This window comes from Typopeltis vanoorti, chromosome 1, assembly GCF_054136105.1.
Source record: "Typopeltis vanoorti isolate ZY-2024b chromosome 1, IOZ_Tvanoo_1.0, whole genome shotgun sequence".
Classification (NCBI taxonomy): Eukaryota; Metazoa; Arthropoda; class Arachnida; order Uropygi; family Thelyphonidae; genus Typopeltis; species Typopeltis vanoorti.
Genome location: NC_143549.1, coordinates 165,940,395 through 165,962,500, shown reverse-complemented (window position 1 = coordinate 165,962,500; position 22,106 = coordinate 165,940,395). Strand labels below are relative to the sequence as shown.

Genomic DNA, 22,106 nt, shown 5'->3' with positions numbered 1-22,106 from the left:
CGACAAATTCATTGAGAAATTACACACGAATTACAATAATAATTTAAAACATATTTTATTTTTTATTCCAAAATTTTTAAACGAAGTTTTATAGGAATAGATTACTTTCGCTGAGCTCGAAAACCAAATATAGACAAACGAACTAATACAAAGAACGATAATTGAAAAACATAATCACATGAGAATTTCAGAAACAAATATACAAAAAAAAAAAAAAAAAAAAAACTTGCGAAAGGTGTTTTTTAGACATTATTGCAGGAGATCTGTTCTTATGAGACAAATACTATATTAATAAAACAATAAAGTACAGATCTTTCGTGTAATAGATAAATAATAATCAAACACAATATTTAGATAAAATGTACACAGCGTAATCTTCGTCTTGAACAGACTGCGTTACAAATAACATGAAATACTCAATAACATTTATTCAGTACAGTATGCCGCAACATATGTTGCATTGTCATAACAACCAGTAAGAGTCACGTGGATGAAATATTTATAAAAAAATAAGTTATACTGAATTACAAAATTAATGGCACCACAGCTTAGATTATTACATGACATAATCAGTGCAGGGGAAAAAATGAAATTATCTGGAAAAATCACAGTGATGTGCATCGTATTCGGATATATAATACGTCTGGTTTTCTTTAAAAGGAGCCCACTTTTCGTCACACAAAATGATATAAAAATTAACATTATAATGATATGGAGATTAATTTATTCAATTCATTAAGCACATTTTACTATTTTCCAGAATAAAAATTAATCAGGACAGAACAAAGTCTCATAAGTACGTAACAGTGCGTTAAAAATTTCAGATTCGACTCAATTTCCTTTTTTTTTTAATTTCTTATATTTAATTCTAGCAAACTCATCTTCCAGAAGATGGCGCTTTTCCGTTCGTATAATTAAAAGCAGTAAATTAAAGCGTTTCAGTCTCGCTCGTCTAAGAAATGTACTTCAAGGAACTTCGTATGCAATCTTTACTCAGGAATATTTACAGTTAAAATGATCTTATTAGAATAATATCTACTAGTCAGATTTTTCATTCAGAAGACAATAAATTAAGGTATTCTTGCTTTCTAATATTATAGCTATATTTTTAAAATAATCCAATTATTCCAAAGAAATATAAGTCGTCATTATAATTTTATAATTATTTTAAATAAAAAATAATTATTAATGTTTCATAAGTTTATGAGCAGGTTTGTATATAGATATTGTCAAATATTTAAAGGATCCGGACCTTTTAATATGATCTTTAAAATACAATTATTCGGTTTCATTTAATACTCAAGTTCCAAATAACATCATGTTTTATATTCAAAATATTCTCTGATAATTCTTTTCGGTCAGCTCCAAATAAGCTGAAACATTAAGACGATCACAATTTTATCGTCTCGATATTCTGTAATCTCGGTGTTCATCTTCTGTGTAGATAAACACCGCTAGGAAATTCGTCCTTTCATTTGGAACTACTGAAGGTGTATCAAGGTATAGCGAAATGTTATAATTTTGATGGTGTTACATTTGGTGTATCATAAACTGATTAATTAATTATATTGTAGTAGTCACTGAAATCTAATCCTTCCCAGACATTTACCAATAATAATATTAATAATACAAAATATTTTAGTGCATTATGTTTAAGTTTTAAAATGCACTTATGAAATCATTATGAAATCATTGACCGTTATCAGATTTTTTTAAAAATAATCGTTTGAAATATGTCGCTTTAAATACAAGGTGATATAAAAATAATTGTTCTTAACAATATCTCGAATTTCCAAGTGTTCACTGACAATAATATAAAATAATATGATATAAATTTTGTAATTTCTTTGGAGTCTAGGATCATTAAGTATCTCACAAATGCAAAAGTTGAAGATCATTCTTCACATTTGATGATATCATAATATTCTTCATGGCATCCTTAAAAAGTGATATATTTGTCACGCACGCTGTACTAAATTATTTGAGAGAGTGTTTAAAAATCCAGATCCAAAGCATATATCATTTACATAGACATTATCCCTCATAAAGAGCGCTCAGAGGAATGGAAGTTAAAGAAAAAAAAAGTCATAATTTGGATGTCACTATTGTGAAAGCAATGGAAAACAAAGAAAACACGGAACCGAAAAGCAGTCTGAAAAGAAATGAAAAAAAAGTTAAATTTATGAAATCTATCACCGTTCCATATACAGAAATCATTCTGTTTAAAATCTTCTTGTTACGCAGTTTAAAATATACTTTTTTTTTTTCTTGAGACAGACATCTGCTTCAAGGTGCCTATATAAATATTTACACCAAAAGAAAATGTAAAAATAAACATTTAAATTGATGGGTCATTGCTTTCACCATGAGTGTAAATTACACAATACTTGTAAGGAGGATTGCGCAACTACCATCGTAAGGTTATAAACTAAATATTCTGTCAAAAAAATAGAGTATATATATATATATATATATATATATGCAACATCACATTCTGAGAATACCTTTTCTGGAGAACTCTGAAAGTATAGTGTTAAGTGCAACTGATTTAATAAAGATAAAGACATGATCGGACGTGTCACATTTCTTGTATATAACGAGTAATCTAGAGAGCCATATATCATTAGGTAATTCGGCATAACTCCAGGAACTGTGGTACCTCAATGATATTCTTAAAACTTATGCAACAATGAAAAATTGAAGTTTTAAAGTTCCGCGTCACAGATGTCGTACCACTTTATGGATATATCCCACGGTCCCGATACTCTGTTAGTACGCCTTCTATCCAAAGGATTAAAAGCTGTATTTTGCCAATATTGAGTGCCTTTGAAGAAATACATCGATCGGTCAGTATATGAATAATACACAGAATCCAGCTTAGATGGCAAAAAAGAGTCTTTGGTTGCTCCTGGGAACTCACGAGAAAGCGTGCGAGGATATCCTGGAAGGCAGCATCCTTCATTACCACGAGAGATATCGTAGGCATATACCTATCAAAGGAAAAAAATAATATATCTCTCAATGAAAATGTGATAGCTATGATAGATAAATGTGAGCTCATTTGATATATATATATAGTGTTCTTTCTGGCATATTTTTAAATAAGAAGACAAACTGCAGGACAATACCTAAAATGAAAACTGTTATTTCTTCTTTACGTTGTATAAAGTAACTGTTGATAAATTAGCACTTTACGCTAACTATTGATACAGCTAAATTATTAACAAACTGTTATTCGAAATAAACTTTAGGTCAGAATGGGATTTAACTGAAGCAAATCTGGACTTCTTATTATACTATTTCTTATATTTTCCGTTAGCAAACGGAAAAAATAAGAAAAGGATTTTAGCCCAAAATAAGTTGTAATTCCAGATTCTGTAGTAACTGAAAGTTAATACTGTCTGAACTGCCTGAGAGGTTTGGGAGTTAAAATATTTACTAAACATAAAAAATTTAATTAATTTTTATTTGAGATTTTATTTGAGAATGTCTGTGATGGAATTATCTATTCCATCACAGCCATTTGCCATTTAGTTACTTGGAGTTCGAATCCATCTAGAATGCAAGGAACTTTAAAACGGCTTTTCAGATGAAGGCGAATTAGTCGGGTTCATCAGATTGTTGCATAGGTTATTCTTCTGGAAAAGTGGGTTTTTTCTTCCCATAAAAACCATTAATAAGATTAAATATATTGGCCTAATAGTTTTAGTACTATTTCAGCCATAATTACTACCAATATCTTGAATATTCGGAAAATACAATCACTCTCGACGTTTGAGTGGGGGATTACGTTCCGACAATTCAGGCGTAAGTCGAAAAGGGGAAGTCAGACGTTTCCATGTAGTACATGTTTCCATGTACTACATGGAAACACATGGAGCAAAAATAATTCTTAGGAACTTATGGTGTATTAATTGGACGAGTCATCAGACGAGACAGAGGAAGCTAGGTAATCAACAACAAATTCTTTAAATTCCGGAACTGTAACAAAGCGTCCCGATTATGGTTCACATTTTGTCTTTTGGAAATTTTAGACTCATCTTCAGGGGATGAGGTGATAGCAAGAGTGGGCTTCCTTAAAAATATGTACATTACGTCCACCATAGTCTGCACAGTTTGCCACATTATACAGAAAAGAAAAGGTGTTCTTTTCTTTTCTGTTTTACATTTCTCTGTAGCAAGCAATTATGCAAGCCGCAATTGCAGCTTGCATCATTCTGATTATTTTTCTAAATCTTTTCATGCTGGCAATTTTTTATTTTATTTTTGGGGGGGATGCAGCTTTTTTGTCCTTATTCTTTTTTACTGTATTATTATTCTTGCTCTTCTTCTGCAACTTTCTGTACAGTTATCATTTGCGAGCTCTTCTTCCACAGCTTCTTTTCAACTGTGTTGTTAACCTCAAACTTCAAATCCTTTAGCTAATAGCACAATCTAGTCGACAATCTTTTAGGTATTTAATCAGTGGAAAAATAACTCACATTGCTTGCCTAAGAGGCGTATACCTGTGATCCTAAGACAGTCTGTCAGAAACGAGATCGCCGTCGTCTGAGAAGGTCTATACGGACAAACAGAACTTCCTGCGTGTAGCAATTGACCGAAGCATTTAATGAAGATTGTTGTCGACCAACATTTCACCGAACTATGTGCAAGTAGAGGATCAGTATTTTAAGTTGCATGCCTATACGGGTCCACTGATAATGCTGGAAGGCCCGGTGTTCTTCAAGCAACATCTGAACATTGTTGCGGATAAAGTCCATCCTACAACGCTAACTTTTTATCTAGTAGGTGACGGTTGTTTTCTTGAACGACAACCTACTGGCCAACAATGGTTCGGCGAGTATGACTGTGGTGACGTCCGCCATCTTCCCTGGCCACTACAAAGCCCGGATCTGAACTCCAGTAAAAATATATGAGATATGTTAGTAAAACAGGTCCTCTTCCGTCTGAGCCAGTTAACAGACTGTCTGGTGAACGCCTGGCCAACACCTGGTATGTTGTAGACGTAGATGCAATCCATCACCTGGTAGAATCTGCGCCAAATCGCATATGTGACGTAATTCGGGCTACAGGAGGTACATCACGGTATTAAATAAAAGTTTCTAATTCAGTAGCCGATATGTATACATTCTTTGTACAATGCAAGATGTATTATATTCCTTCCATAAGTCTTGAGGATTTTCTTATCCTCAGTAGCAGCAATAGCTTGAGAAAAATAATTTCTTAAATAAATGAGCTGAAGGTAGCAATAACATCCTCGTCCAGTGGTGGCGAACCTTTTGGCGCGTGACAAAAGTTTACAAATCGAGTTGCTGACGTGCCGGGCAGTTTTTAATAGGAGAAAAATTAATAGAAAATTAATTAATTAATTTATATATATATATATATATATATATATATATATATATATATATATATATATATATATATATAATATTTTATAAATAATTATTTATAATTTAATAAATAATATTTTATTTTATTTATATATAAATTTATAATATTATTCAGTGTAAAATTGATTATTGTATTACTAAATTGATTTTAATGATTTTAATTTGGTTTGAAAAAAAAAAAAAACGGTAGCGAGAAAAATATTTATCCATTGTAACTCACCATAGAAGTCAGCTGAGCAGGGGAAGCAACAGAAGGATGTCAACTTGTCTGTGAAATGCTTACCGTATTTACTCGATTATAACTTGCCCTCGCATATAACCTGCACCCCTGATTTTACTTTACGAAAAAAGACATTAAAAAGTTTTGCACATAACTCGCACACGAAAAATGTTTAAACATGTTCATGTCGAGGCGATAGTAACTCGCTCCCCAGGGTAACAACGCACCCTCCCCAACAACTATTATACTGCAAATACAAGAAAAACAAGTAGTTTTATTGTATCCCTGAATAGGATACAGAGGCTTTTGCAGTCTGTGTAATATATTTCTCAACAAACAGTGGAACTAGAGACAGCTGGAATAAAAACGGCGCTAACTAATAAATCATATATCCTCTCCCACAGAAACTATGCTGTATAGACTAAAACAAAAACATATGTTGCACTAGAAACACAGTATCTAACTAAAAACTATTATCCAATTTTTCAATTACATGAAATAAGTGTTTGTTTTATTGCATTTGAAATTCTCGATGTCATTATGATAGATCACAAAAGTTAACTTCGAATAAAATTCTACCAAGAATTGAAACATGCCATATGATGAGCAAGTTCGCCTGCCAGCTCAAACGCAAACAAGCAGCCATAAAATTCACCCAAGGGTTGAAATTTTGTGTGAGAAGTTCAGTGGAAACGATATACGACACCCGTTATGAATGTGTTAAAACTAAGAAATATATAGGGAATGTTGTTATGACAGTTTCAGATGTTATGGAATTCGGTTGAAGAGAATTAGCATTTCAACTCAAACAATTGTCGGTTGCCTTTGTCTTTGGGTTGCGTGATCTTTTATTAATACCAATCATATGCACGTATTCATAGCTGCTCTCTCGTGTAAAAGAAAATTTAACTTGTACGTATTGTAATAATTTTTTAAAAAGTTGAATAATTTATAAGCGTATAAAAGGATATGCCAGCAAAATTCTCGGACGTGCCACCTCTGGCACGCGTGCCATAGGTTCGTCATCTAGGGACCTAGTCCATGAGTTGCAGGATTGAGGTAGTGTTCGGTTAAAATGATAATAGGACGGACGTTGTAAGTGCGTGTGGTCGTAAGTCGTATATATAGTAAGTCGAGGATTGGCTGTAATGACAAACACGACGTTTATAAAAAGCACTGTGTATATTACTCATTGTCTGAAATGAAGATGATGAGTTAGTAAAATTTATTCAGGGAAACATTTTGAATGATATTAAATTGAAGAAGCATCGAAATGATATCTGGATTAACGTAAAGAATTACTAAAATACAAAAAAAAAGGGGGAGGGCGAGAATTTCATTATGCAGTTTGGAAAATGCATATACTTTATATGTTGTATTTCATATATATTTCTAAAAATATTCAAACAAAGAAATTCGACAAATAGCCTTCGAATTTTCACGACATGGACTATCTTCTTCTAAATGCCAAAAAATGATACGCAGGCTTGGTTGGCCAAGTGGTTAGCGTACCCTCTCTCCGACCAACAGGCTGCGGGTTCGAATCCCTCTGAGGGCATGAATGTTTCTGATTGTTTTTTCACCCTGAGACCACCTCCCTGCTTATTGAAAGCCCGAACGGGCTTAAAAAAGTTCCATGTTTGGTCTCTAGAGCAAATCTACGACTATGTAAAAATACAAAGCATTATCTAAAATTGATAAAATCAGGAGAAAAAAAAATCCTTAGCCTACCTACGGTACAAAGTGTAATAGGTTTGCATATAACATTTCGTGGGCGAAAAGAACATAAAAAAAGAGTAATATTTGCCATGTGTCTGCCGTTTTGTGACATGTTTCGGAAGGAATATGTGCCTCACTCAGAATATCTATCAGATAGTGAGGATGAATTCCTTATCTCTCTCTCCCACAAAATTTCAGTTCATTTTTCAAATGTTTATTGGAGTTCTGAAACCATTCTGTTAGTACTTATTATTTCAATCAAAGTCCTATAACTTCCGAACTTGTTAAGGTCGAGGTATTGAAATGTGTGTAATGATCTTCGCCATAGAACTGTATCATCACAGGTAGTACTCCTATAAATTAGGAGGAGGCTAGAAGATGACTAAATGCTCACTTATTATCGACATACGAATCTCTTATGCCAATCAAAGACACTGGACTTTATCATAGCATCCACACCATATGCTGCTCCAAATTTTGATTGCACATTTTTACGTCAAAGTTTACATGCAGATCTCTATTGTTTTTGCAATAACCAACTAGAATGGCTCTATCGGCTTGAGGTTTTACGCGCACACATTAGTTAAAACATGTACAAAGATTACTTACGTGACACCATCCAAATCACCACACAGGCGACATTATGCGGCCGTTCCGCGAATTAAATTGTCACACCTCGTAAATACCATATTATGGAAACTGAGCACAATCATTACCACGCTTCGCTGTTAGTAGCGCTCACTATCTGTATATAGCCAGAAAGATCCATACAGAAAGACACCTTTCATCAGAAATAAAATTTAAGTAGCCATATTCATTTTCTCCAGAGAATTGCTTTTCACACTCTTTTCAGAGGTAATCTTCTGATACTGAAGGTGATCCTTATTTGTATAACAACTCACCGAAGTGAAACTCTTCTGCAGAATCCTGCGTATCATGTCTATATATTTCTCTTCTGTCCTGTACGCTTCCCAGTCTCGAGGATAATTATGTTGCAGCTATGAGTTTTTCTTCCCCTCTCTCTCTTTGTCACTATATGTGATTATTGTTAATCTCTTCATATGCAAGATGGAAACGAAAGACTATTTTGCTTTCGCCACCATCATGCATTATAAAATTCCATAAAGTAGTCTTTAGAAAGATGAACACTCTATATATCTATCGAACACTGATCCCCCCCCTCTATATGTATGCCATTTAATAACTTATTCACTCTTGAGCAAAAGAGCTCTCTTCGTTGAAACGCGAATGCAAGTGAATGGCTTAATATACATTATCATGTTCTCTTTTTGAGGTTTCGTACTTTTCAGATTTTCAACATATCACCTAAAGCAGTGGTCTCCAAAGTGTGTACCCCAGGGGGTACGTCAAAAAAGTTTTATATTGATAGGAAAAAAAATTAAGTAAGTAATTAAAGATAAAGAATATTACTTTCTTTCATCAATTAAACATATATCTAATATAGACAAAGACGTTATAAAGATCCTGTAAACTTAAATTTGCGAGTAGCGCACATTGGGCGACTTTGCACACATAATCGTCTGTGGCACGATTTGACTTGGAATCAGACCTTCGTACCGCAGTATCAGAAGCCATCAAACCAGAATTTCAAGAAATTATGAAAGAAATGCAAGGCCATTCTTCACATTAAATATTGTAATAAATATGTTTGTAAGCTGTTAATAATAAAAATAATGTGTAAAAATATCTAGCTTTTTTAATTATTATTTGATGATACAAGGCATATTTCCTCTTTATAATACTTATTACAATAGATTTTTGCTCAATCAATTGGAGGTACGCGCTATTTTTTTTTTCTGTCTTGGGGGTACGCGATCAAAAAAAGTTTGGAGACCACAGCGTCCTAAAGCACCGCACGCCACTTATATAAAATGACTTACTTAATAAACAAATGAAATGACTGAAACTAAAAGACATATCTGAGAAAACATTGCTAGTCGTGATAATATTAGAAATGAATATTTAAATAATAATTTTATTTTTAATAATAACCGCATAAAAACTAAAATAATTTAAATTTTAATTTAAATCACAATAAGTACTATCATGTTATAGAAGAGAGGGGCTTATCATAATAGAATCAATATGAGTCAGGGGAGGCTCATGCATAGGCACTGTGAAACTGCAGCAACCCCAATTTTTCTCGATATATAAATATATTTATTAATTTATTTATATTTGTTGTAATATTTAATTTTATCATCAACAATCCCATACAGTTCTCTTATTTTGTATAAAAAATAATAAAAATCTATCTTGTAGCACTTGGAGGGCGAAGGAAGCTAGCGGCATTATGTTTACCACAGTGTCATATTGCTATGTCCGCAAGCATATGCACGTCATAGTGAAATGCGAGCTATTAGCGTGAAGCGGCACTGTCCGTCTCGCAGTTCCACTGTTGTTTATATGCAGTTTGCGCCAGTAGTAGAGTGTTCGTAGTGCTTATCGTCTTTAAATATTTGGTCAAATATTTAAAGAAATGCGCCAAATGAATGGCTTAATAAACCAATAGAAAACTATAAATGTTATGTCTTTAATTGTAAAGACATAATATTTATAGTTTTCATTTTAGGACATTATTGGGGTTATGATAATGGATTTTATTTTAAAATAATTTTGAATTATACTAAACTGTATAAATTTATCGATAATAAACAATATTTTTTCATGTTTAATTTTTTTTTACCATAATTTTGATATTTTATCCAAACATGTATACACTGTACTTACAGTGTATATGTATATTTCAAAAGTTGCAGCACCCCCACGATTTCAAGCCAGAGCCACCACTGATATGGGCCGTCAATTTTTGACGGACTTTCCTTCAATATGTCACTAATAATGTCATTTACTATTTATGAAAGTGTTATCATTAAGTAGTGCTGACATTATTAATATTCTAAATGAAGTTTTCCAAGAAGATTATGATGACAAGCTGCTTGAATCGCTCATCTTTTTTAATAAAATACCCCTGCTACTTTTTAGTGACAAGAGAATATTTAAAAAAGTATTCTCCACAGCGAAACACGTCATAAGCGTACCTGCCAGTTCCTCTTGAGTTTTTAAGAATAAGTGGTTAGATTATCTATATTTCACTCCTTCTAAAAATGCATAATAAGGAAATAAATAAATATATAAAAGGAGAGAAGACGTTCACTCAACCTGAGCGTTCACAACAACCCGACGCTTATTATGAATGGCTAGGAAGATTCTTCATCGCTGAGTGACTTAGAACATCTAGATCTTCCTCCAACAAACGACGAGATATATTAAAATACACAGATGTGTCTGGGGTCAAAGCCAAAAGGCAGGGAGTCACGAACTAATCTTATAAAAATCATTTCCTTACTTGTTCTGCTTCTCCTGATAAGGAAATACTATCATTTCCTTTCTCGTTCTTCGAGTTCTAATAGACGCCTGTGACACCTTCATAGAGACCTGTGAGGTGTATAATTCCTTTTCCAAATGGAGGTGAGTAAATCGATCTCATAGGAAGGTTTTTCTCCCGAACTCTGGCTTTCAATTCTGTAGAATAGTCAAACGGTCCAGAAGAACAGTTTACTGACATATTAAACTCATAGCCTACGGCCGTAATTCAGAATCAATCAAGCAACCAGCTCTAATCGGTTAAACAACAACTTGTAGAGGCAAGTTGTTGTTTAACTGATTTCGACCAAATCTGGGTCGTTTTCTGCGTTGTCTCCGGAGAATTTTATTTCAATAGGAGCAGAGTAGAAGGTGATTAGAAAGTTAAATGCTGCACACAACTCTACGAATCGCCCTATTCAACCAGTTTTTTTCCAATTATTTGCCAACTGCTTTTCATGTTTTATATTTATAATAAACAGTGATATCCCATACAAACATCGTCCCGTCTGTAAAACAAGTTATGTAAAACAGGAAATGTACGTACGCCATAACACTGCAAACCCGTTTGATATTAAGATATATTACTTAATAAACAAAAGATAAGAGAGGATGAGTGAAACGTTAAGGGCGAGATTACCTTTACTGAATGCAGTTAATATTCCAAAAGAGCGATTAAAATCATTGGCCTTCAAAAGCTGAGTTGGCTGAAAGTATGCCCAAAGCAACTAATGCTGTGATGGAAGTTTATTTTGTGCTAATTAAGTATGGCTGGTTTGCTTTGTCTCACTACATGAAAAACCTGATTTTTTTCTTCTAGGAGGAAAAAATCTTACTACTACCGTACAAGACCAATTAATTCAACTTTACTGGAACGTCGTTATAAAGGTTTCTGTAGCCTACACAGGATTCGAACCCAGGTCTTTCCGACCAAAGTGTCATAGTTACTGACTGAGTTAAGCATACAAAGTAAATTCCGCACGAGACCAGTTAAGTCAACTCCAGTTGAAAAGCCATTATAAAGATTCTTTTAAGCTTAGTCGGGATTCGAACCCCATCCGAAAAAGGTAGAACCCAGATTTTACCTACACAGTAAAGTTACTTGCATCAATGGGAGTGAAAAATGTTTCTGGTCATTATGTCAAATAATAGCTATTATTGTTTGAATTTAACAAATATTAAAATTTCTGCACGACTCTTTGTGAGAGCCATAAATATTAAATTTAATCAAAATCGATTCTTCCATTCTAGAGATGTTTTTTATGGACGGAAGGACAGTTATGAAGCAACTGATGCGGCGTTTTCTTGCGAACGTGCCTTCCACAGCAAACTCAGAAGTGAGATGCAGTTAAGAGGAGGCTACTGAACTGACGCCATTGATTTTTTTTTTAATTGCTAAAAGAAAGTGTAAATGATTTTCATTGCCCGGTGAATCAGAGCCCTGCTTACTGGAGACCCGATGAGGTATGAAAGTGATCACGTTTAGTTTACTGAATTGAAATCCTGGATTATCTAACTCTACTCTTCCCCGGTGTTTTTGTTATATAGAATGTATAATAATAAACCAGGAACATTATATCATATTATTTTAGCTAAAGACCAATAATATATTTACCAGGTGGTCTTTGAAGAAATACAGATTTCCATCCCTCTTGTCGAAGAAAACACTATCTATATTACTGGGAATATTTGGGAATCCTGATCCTGGTACAGCTCGAAAATCCTGAGATATATTTCTTGGATATCCAGTTGCTATACTATCGTCGTCGCTGTTATATAAATAATACTGGTGGCCTAAAAAAAAAAAAAAAAAAAAGAATATACATGTTTGAGATATTAGCTCAACTACTTGAATAAAGTAAGTAAGAAGGCATTATATTAGAGGGAAATGGCATTAAGTTTAATAAATGCTAATATACAGCTGTAACAAAATATAACATATACCTACATTTAGTCATCAACCAGCTATCCATCAACTATAAAAACCTTATGTACAACGCCTGTTTTAGGGATTTCGATGTCCTCCTCCGCTTTATGGCAGAATACCCCCTCCCCCGCCCCAAAAAAAAAAACTGCTACATATAAATTAGCAGAATCACAAGTTTCATAAAAAAATGAACAATATAATATATTGGTTTCGTAATATATAATAAAAAAAACATTACTTTATTAAATAATATTAATAACAATCGCAAGCCAATAGTAATGTTAATATTATTATCGATTTATATTTGGATAAAAATGGAACATTTTATTATTTATATAGTTCGATATTAAAGTGATACACATGTACTCCATTTTCTGCAATGCTTAGAAATTTTAATTAATATGTTTTTTAATTGCTTTATAATTCGTAATTTTTATTTAGATAAAACCGCGTCTTACTTTCATGATGTAGATCATTGGAAGAAGGGTTTATAAATTTTAGTTATTTTTTTACGATAATATAAAAATGATGTCTTACGCAGTACTTTTCACGTCCGCATCGCTTCATTGCTTGTTATCACGATTTATCATTACATGGTTGGCGAGTGGTTAGCGTATCCGCTCTCTAACCAACAGGATATCAGTTTCAATGCTGCTTTCGGTATGGATGCATGTGATTGTGTTTAGGCGGGAGATGAATTTCATCTTCCGATGTAAGACCACCATCTCTCTTAGAGGACTTGAAGTGACTTGAAAAAGTTCCATGTTTGGTTTCCTGGCAAGGTAAAAAAATTCAATTTAAAAATACAGAAAAATCACAAAATTAATAAAAAATAGAAAAAAAAAATCTTAGCTCACTCACAGTAATTTTACTCTATAAGGTTTACAACTTTTCGTGGGTGGTATTCCTATTAAAAAAAAAAGTTTCACCATTGCATACTGCTATCGGAAACACTGATAAAGCTAGCGTTAAGCTTGTCTGTGGACCATTTTGAATAACTATGCGTTTGATGCAATATAGGAAATACGTTATACTTTCGCGTTATAATCTTTGGATATCTCATTTAGATTTAAAATAGCTTTCTGTAAGTTATCTTCAGAATTTGTAATTATTATTTGGTCGTCTGCAAAGAGGAGAGTGTTTAAGTTAACTGTGGTGAAAGTTTAATTCCTTGGTGTAAATTCTTACTCCATTTTATTATTATTTCATTTAAGTAGATATTAAAAAGAGGTGCTGAGAGGGGACATCCCTGTCGGACCCCTTGGTTTATCTCTCTTGTATATGATAGCTCGTGATTTAATCTTATTTGTATTTGATTATTTTCATATATATTTGCGATAGCTTTTAGGATATTAGTTGGTATTTGTCTTTCTTTTAGTATGTTAAATAATATGTTTCTTTTAACTTTGTCAAATGCTTTTTCGAAGTCAATAAATGCAATATGTGTTTCCAAATTATATTCTCTTCTTTTCTCTACTATTAAATTTAGGCAAAAGGCTGGGTCTATACATGATCGTCCCTTTCTAAATCCATTCTGTACCTCTAGAATAAAGTTTTCAGAATATTTCATTAGTTTGTTATTTAAGATTCTGCTATATATTTTGTAACATGATTTAGTATACTGATACCTCTATAGTTTTTAGGGTCATCTCTATTACCTTTCTTAAAGATAGGAATCACAATTGCTTTTTCCATTCTATTGGGGGGATACCAGTTGAGTAAATTTCATTTAAAAATAATAAGAGTCTTTTTTTGAATCTTGTTCCTGCGTGTTTATATAGTTCTGAAGCTAGCTTATCTTCTCCAGGTGATTTTCCGTTTCTTGTTTCTTTTAGGCTGATTTCTAATTCTTCTTCAGTTATTTCCTTTTCATTTTCGTTAATTGTTTGCCAGTTGTCTTTTTTAAAATATTTGTCTGTCCACAGTTCTGTGTAGTAATTTAGAAATTCTTCTAATTTCAATTCAGTGTTTAATTTTATGTTTTCTTTGGTATCTGCATTTAGGTGTTTCAAAATCTTATATACATTGGGTCTTATTTTATATAAATCATGTTCTAAAATTAGAAACAAATTTATTCCATGATTCTCTATGTCTTTTTCTGACTTCTCTTTTAGCTATGGCTCTTATTCTTTTATATTCTATTTCATCTTCTAATCTTTTACTGCTTAACCATTTGTGATAGACTTCTTTTTTCTTTTTAATTATTTCTTTGATTGTATCATCCCAGATCTTCAGTTTTTTTCTTTTATTGAATTTTTTGGTCTTTCCTAAGCTTTTATTTGCTGCTGCATTTAGTATCGTTTTTATATTAAGCCATTTTATTTCTATTTCTTCATTTTGTTTTATTTTATCTAGATATTGGTTAATTCTTTGTTCATATAGCCATTGTACATTTGTGTCATTCAATAGTCTAGTTTTATAAACAAATGTTTCAATTTTTCTTTCTGTTCTTGTTACTTGTAACCATTTAGGTGGTAATCTTAATTTTATTTTAACAAGGAAGTGGTCACTGCTTATTTCATATCCTCTGTGAACTCTAACATCTAGTGAAAATTTTGATGTCTTTTCATTTAATATGAAGTAATCTAATATTGATTTCCATCCTCTTGCTGCCCAAGTATATTTCTGTATGTCTTTATGTTTATAGAAGGAATTCATTATTTTTAGGTTATTATAAACTACAAAGTCAATCAGTTTTTTACCATTTCTGTTTAGAGTGAGTTCTCCATGTATTCCTATATTATCATTAATTTTCATGTTTCCAATTCTTGCATTTAAGTCTCCTGCTAAAATTATGTAGTCATTTTTATTTATTTTATTATATATGTTTTGTAGCTGATTATAAAAATCAATATTATCCTGTTCTCTTCCTTCTTCTGGGGCATATAAACCAATTATTGTTAAATAGCCTCTACTATTTTTATTCTAGCTTCTATTATTATTTCATTCCATAATTTATAATGTTTTAACTGTTTTGAAAGGGAGTTATGAATCCAAATCATGACTCCTATTTGTGCTCTTTGGTCTCTGTCGACTCCACTGTATATCACATTAAAATTTTCAGTTCTCATGGTTCCTTTTAATTTCTTTTTTGTTTCAGTTATTACTGCTAATTTAAATTTTCTTTCATTTAGTAACTGGTCTAATTCTATTTCTTTATATGCTATTCCCCTTACATTCCAGTTTGCTATGTATGAATGGAAAAGGGAAAACGAAAATGTTTCCATTTTCGTTTTCCCTTTTCCATTCCAGGGTCGTTTTCCATAGATTCAATCCAATTATCTTTTTTCTGTCAGCTTACAAATAGGATTATGTTCTCCATGTCAGGGGACTAGCCTGACGATGGAATAGTTCAGTGGTAGGGCTGAAGGCTTCTGAACTTGCCTTCTTCCAAATTTAAACCCATAGGAGGAATAGGATATATTGAAGGGGAAGGAGTAGATTATAGAAGAAATATAGTAAGGTTTATAGAGAGGGCATAGTTGTAAGGCCAGAAATGAAAAGACCCAATGGCCCTCGAGTACTCTAATAGCATAAGTGTCATAAAGTAAGAAGAGTTGGCTGATATGGCCTTATAGGAAAGATTAAAGTAAGTGGATCTTCCTAAAGTAGAAGAAGGAGAGGATAGATCCAGCTAGGGTTCCATGGGAGTGCCGCTTCCCTTACAATCAAGATGATTGTCCCTTATGGCCCTGTTGGTCCACGAGTCCTTATTCAGTATATTCGGACCACCCCACCATATATATATATATATATATATATATATATATATATATATATATTCACATACACACACACACACGTACGAGCATGTACACACACACACACAAACATGGTGGGCTCCCCTATCCGCCACCCAGGGGACGTGCTCTCTAGGGGTTACAGGGTCCCCTGAGAGACTTTCATCAACTTTGTTTTGTACTCTACCTTTACTGTTCCAGTTGACATCGGCATTGAGGTATATGTTAAGTATAAATGTAAGCTAGAGGATAGAAATGTGTTTTGTTTCCTTCCGTAAAGCTTGCCAGAAGAACATATGCAATTAACATACATAAGATACTCTTCCCACAGCTTTCGTTACTTCGGCATAAATAAAAAATAAAATAAAAACAAATGCGCTGGAGGATTGATATTGTATTTTACAAAGTTACATAAAAATCAGAATATAGCAATATTGTCACATTTATTGGCACTGTTAGTGAAGTTGATTAATATTCTTCTTCTCTTCTTCTTCTTGAGTATTCTACAATTGAGCAGGTTCTTCTTTTAGTAGCAGAAACTTTCCTTCCACTCTCTTCTATTCTGAGCCTTCTCTTTCAAGGTTGTACACCTGTCTCCATTCAATATGTCATCTAGCAATGTTTTTTCCTTACTCTTCCTCTGGGTCTTTTTCCGTCTATTTTTCCTTCGATGGCATCCCTGATGATTCCGTTCCCTCTCAGAATATGTCCGATTTAGTTTCCCATGCTTATTTTTATCCTCCAGACTTCTTTCTTCTTCTACTCTTTTCAATACCTCTTCATTAGTTATTTTATCTGTCCATTTGATTTTTTCCATCCTTCTCCAAATCCACATCTCAAAGCTTTCCAAAATCTTAATTTCTTCTTTTTTCATTGTCTAAGTTTCAGCTGCATAGAGGGCAACACTCCACACATGACATTTTGTTAGTCTTTTCTTTAGGTTTCTGTTCATTTTACTTCTGAATAAATTCCATTTTCTATTAAAGGCATCTCTTCCCATCGCTATTCTTGCTTTTGTGTGACTTTTACATCTTCCATCACTGCTAATAACACTTCCTAGATATTTAAATGTCTTTAGTTCATTCAATTTTTTCCCATTTATTCTGATATTCATATTTGCCTCTTTCCTTTCTATTTTCATCACCTGTGTTTTTCTGATGTCAATTTTCATTCCATAATTGATACAGGATTCCAGTAATCTCTTCAACAGGTGTTGTAGTCCTCTTTCAGTATTTGATAATAATGCCTTGTCATCTGCGTTTCTTATTGCAACTATGTACCTCCAATTTTTATTCCTTCTTCCGAATTCTCCAGTTCTTCTTTAAATACTACTTCAGAATACATGTTAAACAAAATTAGTGACAGGAATAACCTTATCTTACTCCTCGTCCAACGATACCTGGTTCTGTTATAAAATATAGGTCTCTCACCATGGCAGTTTGTCCCATATATAGTGAAATAATTAGCCTTCTGTCTTTCCAATTTATACCAATCTTTTCCATTACTTCCACCATCTTATCCCATTTTACAAAGTCAAAAGTTTTTTCAAAATCTATATAACAGATATTAACATCTTCTTTCACTTACTATTCTTAACCGTCTTCCAAAACCAAACTGATCTTCTCCAAGAAATTCTTCCACTTTAGATGCAATTCTTCGTGTTAAGAGTCATAAGTATTTTTAATGTATGGGAAATGAGGCTTATTGTTCTAAAATCCTTGCAGTTCACTGCAATACTTTTCTTTGGTATAGGTATAAATATTAAGGTCATAAAATCTTTTGGTAATTCTCCTTTGTTATAAATTAAATTTATTATTTTGGTTATTTCTTCAGTTCCTTTCTTCTGAAGTTGTTTCAGGAATTCTGCAGGTATTTCATCTATTCCTTCTGCCTTTCCACATTTTAGTTCTTTAATGACCATTTCTACTTCTGTCTTCAAATCACTGGGACTAAATCATCTTCATTTACCTTCTCTATATCTTCTAATGGCAACTCATTTGGTCTATTTTCCTTATCATATAGATCTTCGATGTATTCCTTCCATCTCATTAGGATTTTATCTTCTTCAGTTATGATTTCTCCATTCTTATTTTCTATGCTTCTAGCTCTAATTTCATTTCTCTTGTGATTCATGCTTTTTGCTTTTTCATATAAAAAATCATACCTTCCCACTCGCTCCTAATTTTCCATTTCTTCACAGTGATTTTAAGCCAATCTTCTCCTTTCTGCTTCCTTTCTCAATTTGTCATTCAGGGTTCTATATTGTATTTTCCCTTCTGGGGTATCTTTATTTTTTCCTTTCTTCTTTCTTCCATTAGAGAAATCATCTCATTAGTTATCCAAGTTTTTTTTTATTCTTTTAGCTCTTACATATCCAATTTCTTCTTCTGCAGTCTTTTTTTGTTTTCTCTTTAACTTGTCCATTTCTTTTCTGGATCTTCAGTTTTGACAAAACTTGTTTCCTCTAATTCATTCTCCAATCTATTTCCAAATTCCTTGGTATTTTTTAATTTCTCTAAGTTCCATTTTTTCCCTTTTCATAGCTTCTTTTATTTTCTTTAGTTTCACATTTATTTCTATGAATAGTAGGTTGTGGTCAGAGTAAATATCAGCTCCAGGATATGTGCATGCATTTTTTACACTATTCTTGAATCTTTGCTTTACTATAATGTAATCAATTTGATACCTTCTATCTCCTGATTTTTTCCATGTGTATAGTCTTCTCTTAGACTTTTTAAACCAAGTATTCGTAATTATTAGCTTATTTTCTTTACAGAATTCCACTAACCTTTCCTCTCTTCCTCTTTCTCATTTCTATTACCTAGTCCGTATCTTCCTACTACACTCCCATCCTCTTCTTCTCCTACAACTCCATTCCAATCTCCCATTAATATAGTCATTTCTTTTTTCTTCTTTAATTAGTTCTTGTAATTGTTCGTACATTTCCTCTATTTCCTCATCTGAATGGTCACTTGTTGGCATATATACCTGCATTATTGTTATGTCAACCGGTTCAGCCTTCAATTTTACCACCATAATGCTGTCATTCAGACAGTTTATGCTAATGATACTCTTTGCTGTTCTTTTATTTAAAACCAGTGCAACTCTTTTTTCCTTTATATCTCCACCTGAGTAAATTACTCTTACTTCGTCACTATAAAAATCACATATTCCTTCCCATCTGACTTAACAGAGCCAAATAATATCAATTTTTCCTTTGTTCATTTCTTGTTTGAGATTTTCTAATTTTCCACGTCTGTTCATTGTTCTCACATTCCATGTTACAATTTTGATTCTCTGACGATCTTTCATTTTCAGTTTGTTTAGAGCTTGTTTTAAGTCACTTTTAGAGGTATGATCATCATCCCTTGAAGCGTCCTTATTTCGCGATATTGTATCCATTCCAATGTGCACCTTCTTTTCCTCTCTGTGCGAAGAGACACCGCCTTAGTTTGCCGGGATGGTAGCGGCCCCCTTATAAGTTCTATTCATTGCTACTAAAATTTTCTAGAGATATTAGTGGAGTGGTTTCCCGTTGCCTTCTCCACCGCAGTGCTCCAGCAAGTACTAGTAGAGCTGCTGCCCTTTACCAACTAGTGTAGAAGTTGGGAAAAGAAGAGACACCCTCGGGCCTCGAGTACTCTAGTACCCTCGGGGTCGTCGAAGTAAGCAAGAGTCAGCTAAGTGAGGCCATATAGGAAAGAATATAGAAGGAACCTGACAGAAGTAAGTGGAAGCAATATTATTCATACAGACATTATTTAGCGAGAAGAAATTGCTCTCTCAAAAAATATCATTTATTTTACATTTTGTTAAGATTTTATTGCATCTAAATTAGGCCTAAACAATAAAAACTCACCTTTGAAAAAGTAGGCTGAGTCATCGGTGTACGTCCATAAATGTGCGTAGCCGTCCAGTTTGTTTGGAATACCTTTCCACTCTGGTCGAATGGAAAGAGGATCGCCGTACCGAGTACGGTTGTATCTATTTTCGTACATCCAATAACGATCATTTCGAAAGAAGTATGTGTTGTAAATCAGTTGACCATCGGGACGGCGACGAACCCAGTCGAATACAGTGTCGAAATGACCTCGACACACTCCTGAAAATATAACGTAATTTCTCATGATCATAATTTACATTTTACATATGTTTATTCAGAAATATTATTCACATGTTTTATTATCATATTTATTTTTTAAACACAAACGTTATTTTGTTATTTACAAAGCTACATAAAAATCTGAATATCACAATAATTGGAGCATTGCCACAGAGATATTCAAGAAATAATTCAAAAATAAGTGAACGTGATAGAATTACATGTTGATCATAAAAGTGCTTTACGGTATAAAAAACACCAGAAGAACAAAATAATAAATTGAGTTACTAATATTACTAATTTATTGAGTTACTAATGTTTCTTTTGATTTTAAACCACCATCTTTAGAACACAAATTTTCAAACTAGCGCAATAAACAACCACTCCTCTAACTTCAGTAAGTATGGCTACATTAATTTGCCTAATATCTGAGAGATCAGATATAAGACTACATTTAGAATAACCTCTCTGAATTAACTTCGTTTTTTAACCGACGCATAGAGGGCGCCTTGATAGGACACGTTCCTTTTCAGTTAATTTGAATAATTATTATTATTATTTGACACCTCCAAGCAGTCCAAGGACTAATCGAGGGAAGGCACCTACTCTACAACTCCGTCTCCACAATTCAATCACCACCTGACCGCAACTACACCAACGACATCTACCGCTGACCACCACTGGTATTTCTACAGATAATCACAAACACCATGCCCACGGCGGGATTCGAACCAGCAGCCATTTGGCTGGAGAGTGGATACGCTACCCACTCAGCCAACTAGGTCGGCTATTAATTGTTTCTGAAGGTGCTAGTTTGAAATCCAGTGAAATGTTAGTAATTCAGTAGATGTATTTGTATTTTTATTTTGTTCTTCTGGTGTCGTTTACACCATAAAGAACTATTACTGATAGAAAATAATTACCTGTGAGAAGAATAATTGGCTAATCTATGAAATCTAAAGTCTACCATTGGATCCACTAAGAATTTAGCTTGCATTTCTTTTTTATGTCACTTGGGGGCGGGGAAGTTTCGAGTAAAAGGTTCAACGTAAATTACCATACATTCCTTTCTGTAATTAGGAAAGGATATTACAAGATGATTATTTTCCGATGAACTCACTTAATCAGAAGCAGACATCCATTAGCAGTCATTGGAATTTTTTTGCAGGGTTTTCCTGACTAGCTGAAAATAAAATACTCGTTCAAAAATGCGATACCCACTTAAGAAGATTGTCTAACGCCTTGAGAATAAAGTCAAACACAGAATATTTATTTCTTCGAGCAATAAAACCGATTATTGATTTATAAAATAATTAAAAATACGTTGTAAAGAGTGTATTTAAAAAAAAAAAAAGAAAATGAAAAAGAAGACGAATCATATACATTTCTGTAAAGATGGAACAGTATTATCGAATAGTATTAAAAATAAATTAATTAATCAGAAGTAACTCTTTTGTAGTTTCATGGCTGTTACCTTTCCTATGATGTTAAATGGGTGTATCTAATATTCGGCACAGGCAACTTTGTTGCCTGTGCCGAATATGAAATCCTCACATGAAATCATCCTGAGAATACATGAAACTCAACAAATCAACCTGTTGTATGCCTAACGAAT

The 22,106-nt window shown here is 33.1% G+C and overlaps 1 protein-coding gene across 5 annotated transcripts in view; it reads right to left on the bottom strand.

The window, feature by feature from the left end:
- Positions 1 to 108: 108 nt before the first annotated feature.
- The window catches only part of LOC150110610 (matrix metalloproteinase-21-like), a 74,842-nt gene continuing 52,844 nt past the window's right edge, over positions 109 to 22,106 (bottom strand). For all 5 annotated transcript variants that reach the window (XM_090395153.1, XM_090395161.1, XM_090395138.1 and 2 more), the window contains 3 exons: positions 20,249 to 20,491; positions 12,338 to 12,516; positions 109 to 2,990 (listed from right to left, as the gene is read on the bottom strand). In XM_090395153.1, coding sequence (XP_090251279.1) covers positions 2,706 to 2,990; positions 12,338 to 12,516; positions 20,249 to 20,491 — 707 coding nt within the window. In that variant the 3' untranslated portion in view covers positions 109 to 2,705. The remainder of the gene's footprint in view (positions 2,991 to 12,337; positions 12,517 to 20,248; positions 20,492 to 22,106) is intronic.